Source organism: Marmota marmota, unplaced genomic scaffold, assembly GCF_001458135.2.
Source record: "Marmota marmota marmota unplaced genomic scaffold, marMar, whole genome shotgun sequence".
Classification (NCBI taxonomy): domain Eukaryota; kingdom Metazoa; phylum Chordata; class Mammalia; order Rodentia; family Sciuridae; genus Marmota; species Marmota marmota.
In genome coordinates, this window is record NW_026000037.1 from 30,353,229 (window position 1) to 30,361,577 (window position 8,349).

The following is an 8,349-nucleotide window of genomic DNA, read 5'->3' on the forward strand; positions in this document are numbered from 1 at the left end:
TTTAAAAAAAGAATACAACCAACCAACAACAACAACAACAAAACTCACAAAACTTATGTGACTTTCTCTTGTCAATCAGGTTCCTAGACCAAACCAGAAAGCCCACATAAGAACTAAGAGAGAATAAGACGGCATTTTTCTCCCTACCCTTCAAATAGAGATAATAGATTCAAGGAAATTCATCAGTTCCTCATTTTTATTGCTAATCTATATATTTTTTTCCAGGTTCCAGATCAAAGGTATATTATACATGAATAGGTTTGTCACATTGAAAGCTGCAGTGATCAATTATTAAAAACAGAATACTTACCTACTGGTTCCTTTTGATTCTGAAAGAGAATCTTGCTATTACTGCCATCCATATTTGCCATGTTAATTGTATTTCCATCTGTCCAGTAGAGTTTCCTTAATTAAAAACAGATGTGGATTAAAAATATTAGATGTTGACCTACTTGATAAATATTAAAGTACAAAGAAAATACCATAATGTAGTCTTGGTTTGGGATTAATTCTTTATTAAAGGTATAAAATTAACAAGCCACTTGCTGCCTGGGAAAAAAAGCACCACTCTTGCTTTTGCCTGTCACTGAAGGAGAATTATCTCATTCTCCTTCTCCTCCTGCATTCAAAACTGAATATTTAATTATGACTGCGGTAAATTTCATTCATTTTAAGTAATTCATCAAAATTGAATCCTCTTAGCTATAAAAAAGTCAGACACTATAGATGGGAATAAACTCATTCCAATCATTCTGTTGAAATTGAAGAAAAACTCTTCCAGCCCTATGTAGGCTCCCTCAAGTGTATATGATAACTGACCAGAAGATTGGAGAATCCGATCTACTTACAAGTGAATATGTTATTAAAAATTGGCATTCAAAACGAAATCAACAACATTTCTCACATCTCTTTTTATTCTGACTTATCACTCCATAGAAACATAATTAATGATATCTTACAATATGTATATATAAATCATATTTTTGCAGTTAGAAATCTCTAACTAGGGATCTCTCACAATTTCCATATGCACATTTGCTTTTTTGACGCTATACCTGATACACACACACACACACACACACACACATAGTGATAACAATCTTAAATTAAACAGTGGCTTTTCCATAAAATCAGGACAAAAGTGTGGAATTTTGAAAAAACTAAAAAAAAAATAATCATACTTTACCCCCTCACTGGGTGAGCTGCAAGACACTGTGGCTTATCGATTCCGTGGATAATTGAGGTTTTCAAAGATCCATCTAGCCGTGCCACATTAATTTGTGTTTCATCAAATTCTGAGCTAATCCAGTATAAATTACGGGATACCCAATCCACTGCTAGCCCTCTGATACTCTGAATATCTGTAAAAGAGGAAAAGGAAAATTAAAAGTGAATGAAGTTTCTCATTCTCTTGGCTCTTCAAATAAGTTATTTTCTAAGGGAAAATTTAATTTACACCTTAATTTGTTAGCTAAAATTGTACAAGATTGTAATCTCATTCCCTTATCAACCCTTCTTAAAGCATGAATAATCATTAATGTCTTTCTGCTGAGGCATTTGAAAACCTGAAGCAACAATTAGCATTGAAATTACACTAACAATCAATGATTCACTAGTAAACACTTTGGAGCAGACTCAGGCAGAAGTCTTATGGGCCAAGGTGACCAAAATTTAAATTAGAGTAATAGCTTCTCCAGTTGGTAGCACATAGTTCTAGTTAGGAGAAAGTACTCACTGGCCATCAACAAATGGGCTATTTTATGTTTTAAGTGCCAATTTGTTACTGCAATGAAATAAGAGAATTCAACTTTTCTAAAAATCACCAGAGTTGAACATCTTTCAAAACACAAAAAAAAAAAAAATGCACAATCTCTTCAAAGAGATCATATCAGAAAATTTCCCAAGCATGAAGAACGAATTGGAAAACGAAATACAAGAGGCTTACAGTACATCAAATATAACAAAATTGCAACAGATCTACACCAAAGCACATTATAATGAAAATGCCTAGCATACAGAATAAGGATAGAATCTTAAAAGCCACAAGAGAGAGGAATCAGATCACATATAGGAGGAGACCAATTCAGATCTCAGTAGGTTTTTCAACCCAGACCCTCAATGCCAGGTGATCATGGAACAACATATATCACTCTCTGAAAGAAAATGGATGACAACCGAGAATCTTATATCCTGAAAAACTAAGCTTTAGATTTGATGATGAAATAAAAAACCTTCCTTGATAAACAAAAATTAAAAGAATTTACAACTAGAAAGCCTGAACTACAGATTGGTTCAACATATGGAAATCAATAAATATAATTCATCACATCATCAGCAAAATATTCCATAAACAGGAAATGAAAAACATAGATGAAAATGAGTAGAGGGAGGTATTACACTAAAGGAAAAAATAATCAGAGGAGAAACCAAGTCACATTAAATACCAAAAATAAACAAATATGTCTGGGAATACAAATCATGTCTCAATAATAACCCCAAATGTTAATGGCTTAAGCTCACTGATCAAAAGACAGACTAGCAGATTGGATTAAAAAAAAAAAAAAAAAAGACCTAACAATTTGTCACCTCCAAGAGACTCATCTCATAGGAAAAGACATCCACTGACTGAAGGTGAAAGTTTGGGAGAAATCATACTTCTCACATGGACTGCGGAAGTAAGCAAGGGTTTTCATCCCCATATCAAATAAAGTAGACTTCATGCTAAAGTTTAATCAAAAAGAATAAAGAAAGACACTACATACTGCTCAAGAGAACCATATACCAACAAGACTTCACAATTATAAATATATATGCCCAAAACAATGAAGCAGCTATGTTCATTAGACAAACTCTTCTCAAGTTCAAGAGTCAAATAGACCACAACACAATAATTTTGGGTGAATTTAACACACCTTTTTCACCACTGGATAGATCTTCAAAACAAAAGCTGAACAAATAAATTATAGAACTCAATAATAATATAAAAAACTTAGACTTCACTGACATATATCGAATATTTCATCCTTCAATGAGAGTATATACTTTCTTCTCAGAAGCACATACTTCCTTCTCTAAAATAGACTATATATCATGCCACAAAAAACTCTTAGCAAATATAAAAAAAGTAAAGATAATGCCCTGCATTCTGTCAGACCACAATTGAATGAAATTAGAAATCAATGATAATATAAGAAATAAAAGCTACTTCAACACCTGAAGAATAGATAATATGCTACTGACTGAAGAAGGAGTTGCAGAAGACATCAAGGAGGAGATTAAATAATTTTTAGAGGTGAATGAGGACACAGATATGGAAATCTCTGGGACACTGTGAAGGCAGTTCTATGAAAAGAGTTTATTGCATGAAGTTCATTCCTTAAAAAAAATAAAAGTCAACAAATAAATGACTGAACGTTGCATCTCAAAGCCCTAGAAAAAGAAAAAAAAAAAACTACACCAAAAGCAGTAGAAGACAGGAAATAATTAGAATCAGGGCTGAAATCATTTAAATTGAAACAATTTAAAAAATTGACAAAACAAAAAGTTGATTCTTTGAAAAAATAAATAAAATTTACAGACCATTATTCATGATAACAAAGAGAAGGAGAGAGAAAACTCAAATTACTAACATATGTGATGAAGAAGGAAATATCACTAGAGACACTACAGACATACAGGAAATAATTAGAAATTCTTTTGAAAACTTGTAGACCAATAAAATAGAAAATATCAAAGGCATCAACAAATTTCTAGAGTCATATTATTTGCCCAAATTGAATCAGGATGATATACACAAGTTAAACAGATCAATTTTAAGTGACAAAATAGAAGATGTCATCAGAAGCCTACCAACCAACAACAGCCCAGGACTGGATGGATACACAGCCGAGTTCTAAAAGACTTTTAAAGAAGAACTAATACCAATACTCTTCAATTTATTTCAGGAAATAGAAAAAAAAGGGCGCACTTCCAAACTCATTCTATGAGGCTAATATTAGCCTGAGTGCAAAACCAAGCAAAGACGCATCAAAAAAAGAAAACTTTAGACTAATATCCCTAATGAACATAGATGCAAAATTTCTCAATAAAATTCTGGCAAATCAAATACAAAAACATCAAAAAATATAGTGCACCATGATCAAGTAGGGTTCATTCCAGGGAAGCAAGTTTGGTTCAACATACAGAAATCAATAAATGCAATTCATCACATCAATAGATTTAAAGATCAGAACCATATGATCATCTCAATAGATACATACAAAGCATTTGACAAAATACAGCACCCCTTCATGTTCAAAACACAAGAAAAACTAGGGATAACAGGAACATATCTCAACATTGTAAAAGTTATCTATGCTAAGGCCCAGGCCAACATCATTGTAAATGGAGAAAAAATGAAAGAATTCCCTCTAAACACTGGAATAAGACAGGCATACCCTCTTTCACCACTTGTATTTCACACAATTCTTAAAACACTGGCCTGAGTAATTAGACAGAGGAAAGAAAGTAAAGGGATATACATAGGAAAAGAAGAATTCAAATTAGCACTATTTGCCAACTATATGATCCTATACCTAGAAAAAAAAAGCTCCACTAGAAAACTTCTGTAACTAGCAAATGAATTCAGTAAAGTAGCAGGATACAAAATCAACACCCATAAATCAAAGGCATTTCTGTATATAAGTGACAAATCCTCAGAAAGGAAAACTACCCCATTTGCAATAGCATTAAAAAGAAAAAAAATACTTGGGAATCAACTTAGCAAAAGAGGTGAAAGACCTGTACAATGAAAACTACAGAATATTAAAGAAATAAATTAAAGATTAAGCATTATGGAGAATCTTTGGAAAACTGGGAATGGAAACACCATTTGATCCAGCTATCCCACACTCCTCAGTCTATACCCAAAGGACTTATAAACAGCATATTACAGGGACACATCAATGTTTATTGCAGCACAATTCACAATAGCTAAACTGTGGAACCAACCTAGATGCCCTTCAGTAGATGAATGGATAAAGAAAATATAGTACACATACACAGTAGAATATTACTCAGCATTTTAAAAGTGAATAAAATCATGGCATTTTGCAGGTAAATGGATGAAGTTGGAGAATGTAATGCCAAGTGAAACTAGCCAACCCCCACCAAAACCAAATGCTGAATGATTTCTCTGATTTAAGGTTGCTGATTCATAATATGCTGTGGAGGGGGGAAGAGATGGGAGGAATAAATGAGCTCTAGATAGGGCAAAGGAAAGGGGAAAAGTGGAGGGACCGGAAGGGAGGGAGAATAGGGGTAGGAAAGATGGTGGAATGTGATGGTCATCATTACCCTAAGTACATGTAAAAAGACATGAAGGATGTGACTCTACTTTGTGTACAACCAGAGATATGAAAAATTGGACTCTATATGTGTACTATGAATTGTAATGCATTCTGTTGTCATACATGACAAATGAAAAATTTAAAAATATATTAAAAACAAATTAATGAATATAAATGTTAAATTTTAAAAAAGCAATTTAAAACTTTTCAAAAAATTATTTTTACAGTCTTTTCTCTAGGTACAAAACCAAAGCAGTATTTGTGAGAAGTTCTGTCCTTGGACAAGAGATTACTAGCTTAAAAACCAAATATCCACTGACCAGATAGCTATGAGAGAAATAAAATTAAATTGATTTCTTATTAATAATGCCTAGCTTTTTCTCCATTGGTAGCAAATTTCACTCCTCTGTGGAGAAAAAAATTGCTCAGTCCAGGCCCTCCCTCATAATTCCCATAATAAGTTCATTATCATAAAAGATTCAAACAAGAAAAAATAAATAAAAAGAAAGAAAGAAAAAGAAAACACACAGGAATAAATGAAACAGAAAACTAACAGTAAGGAGAGAAATAAACAGTAAGTTTAAACCTACAAAATTTTCATATTTATAAATTTTATATGTAGGATTAAGAAATATGAGTAGAATATTAAAAAGTAAAAGGTGTTTCAGAATAATAATAAATTTTCAATAAATTCTTTTATAATCATCTTAGAAAATATAAATCAGAGTCAAAATATAACTTATAGTATTAAGAAGTTATTCATTGATATAGTTATCAGTAGCTTAGATACTGTTCAATCAGCGAACTTCCAGACAATAAGATAGAAGGTAACTTGAATTAGTGCAGAGATAAGAGAAGACCCAGGTAGCTGAATTATAGAATGAATGTTGTAGCATATCTAAGAAGGGTATACCAAAGACAGAGTAGGGAGATGAGGTTAAACAAAATTGAGATAATATTTGTGGCTTTTTCCCTTGAACTCATGAAAGACAAAAATCTAAAAAGAGGCACAATAGATTTAAGGGGGTGAAATAAAAATAAGCATTTTTAAAAATAAAAATGTAAGGAGATAAAAATGGAAGGAGGACAAAAGACAAATGTTATAAGCAGCAAGAGAGCAAAGACTCCTCACCAAAAAAAAAAGGCATTTAGATAAATATGAGGATTCTCATACACTAATGGAAGCCAAAAGATAGTGGGATAATACCTGCAAAGAGGCAGAGAAAATAACTTTTGATTTGGAAGATTATAATCAACAAAATTACCCTTCAAACTACAATTCAACTACAAAAACTGATTTAAAAATGGGCAAAAGACTTGAACAGATATTCCTCCAAAGTGAACACTGAAACATCCAATTACTATCTATCTGTGCTTTGCATCAGGGAAATGTAAATCAAAACTACAATGATCACTTCAGTAAGAATGACCATTACCCAAAACACCAAATATAACAGGAAACATTTGCACACTTTTGGTGGGAGCACGAATTAGACTAGGTATTATGAAGAACTGTACAGAAATTCCTGAACAAATGAAAAATAGAACTATAATATGACAATAATCCCACTTCTGATTACATATCCAAAGGAAATGAAATGTTATGTTGAATAGACATCTGCATTATCATGTTCATTGCAACATTATTCACAATAGCCAAGAAATGGAAACAGCCTGAGTGTCCATCAACTGATAAATGGATAAAGAAAATTTGGTAGTATGAACAATGTAATACTATTCAACCATAAAAAAGGATAAATCTTGTCATTTGCAACATGGATGGAACTAGAGATCAATACAATAAGTAAAACAAATCATGCATGAAAAAGACAAGTACAATTTAATGTCACTCCTATGTAGAATATATAAACAAAAAAATTGATCTCATAGAAGTTGAGAATTGAACAGTGGTTAAGGAGGCTCATATATGGATACTAATTATAATTAGATGTGACTAAGAAGTTTCTGGTGTGTTATTGCACAGTAGTATTTTTATAGGTGATAATAATAATGCATCATATAATTCATAACACTAGAAAAATGAATTCAAGTATTTTTATTACAAAGGAATGACAAATGATTCAGGATATAGATATGTTTAACATGATTTAAATGAAACATGATATACACATACTTCAAGATATCACATGGTACCCTATAAATGTGTATGAATTTTGTGTGTTTTGTGTATGGATTTTGTGTGTTTAAGATTTTTAAAAGTTAAAATGCACCTAAGAAAACAATTGGTGAATTTGAGGAGAAATTTGCTGAGGGCCATTGCTAAGTAAGAATGACGCATGGCATGACCCAGGTCATTTGCAGTGACATTGCATGTAAGGTGACCTTGCTCAAGGACCAGGGCGGATCCAGGTTTAGGGCGGATCGGGTTTAGGGCGTTCTCGGTTTAGGACAATCCAGGTTTAGGGCGGTTCCAGGTTTAAGGTGTACCCTGCTGGGAATAGGGCATATCCTGCTGCCTCAGGCACGCCTGCTCCTTGAGTTCCCATTGAGTTCTCGCGGGATTCAGAGAGTATTTGGGATTTCACCCAGAACGTGAATGGGGCGGAGAACGTGGATTTCCCCCAGAACGTGTGTGTAGATTGCCAGTGAGAGTTCGAGAATAAAGAGTTGCTGTTTGAATCTACAAGGTGTGGTGGCTCGTGATTTTGTGCCCAGCCAGACTGTGGCATTTGGTGGCCTGTACGTGGAACATCTGAAACTTGGAGGTAAGTGAAATTACTCGCCCCTGAAGGAGAGCAAAAGAATGGGTGACCATTTCAAAAAACAATGTGTTCTTGTTTTGATTTATTTTGTTTTTATTTCAAGTTGCCTGTTCCTAGAACTTTCTCAGGCAAACTGGGGAAAATGGTTGACTCAAGGGTTGAAGTTGTTCGCCTCCGAGGAAGAGAAATTGTTAGAGAAGGGAGGCACCCCAGTAAGACCAAGAACAGTTAGGGCATATGTTGATACAATACAAAAATGTAGCCCATGGCTTTTTAAAGATGAGTTGTTAAATATATCA

General features: G+C 33.3%; 1 protein-coding gene across 1 annotated transcript in view; it reads right to left on the reverse strand.

The window, feature by feature from the left end:
• Lrp1b (LDL receptor related protein 1B) overlaps nt 1-8,349 on the reverse strand; it is a 1,807,788-nt gene that overhangs the window by 599,883 nt on the left and 1,199,556 nt on the right. Inside the window, exons 30-31 of the mRNA XM_015479144.2 lie at nt 1,187-1,361; nt 311-405 (exon numbers count right to left, since the gene is read on the reverse strand). Of these exons, the coding sequence (XP_015334630.1) occupies nt 311-405; nt 1,187-1,361 (270 nt within the window). The remainder of the gene's footprint in view (nt 1-310; nt 406-1,186; nt 1,362-8,349) is intronic.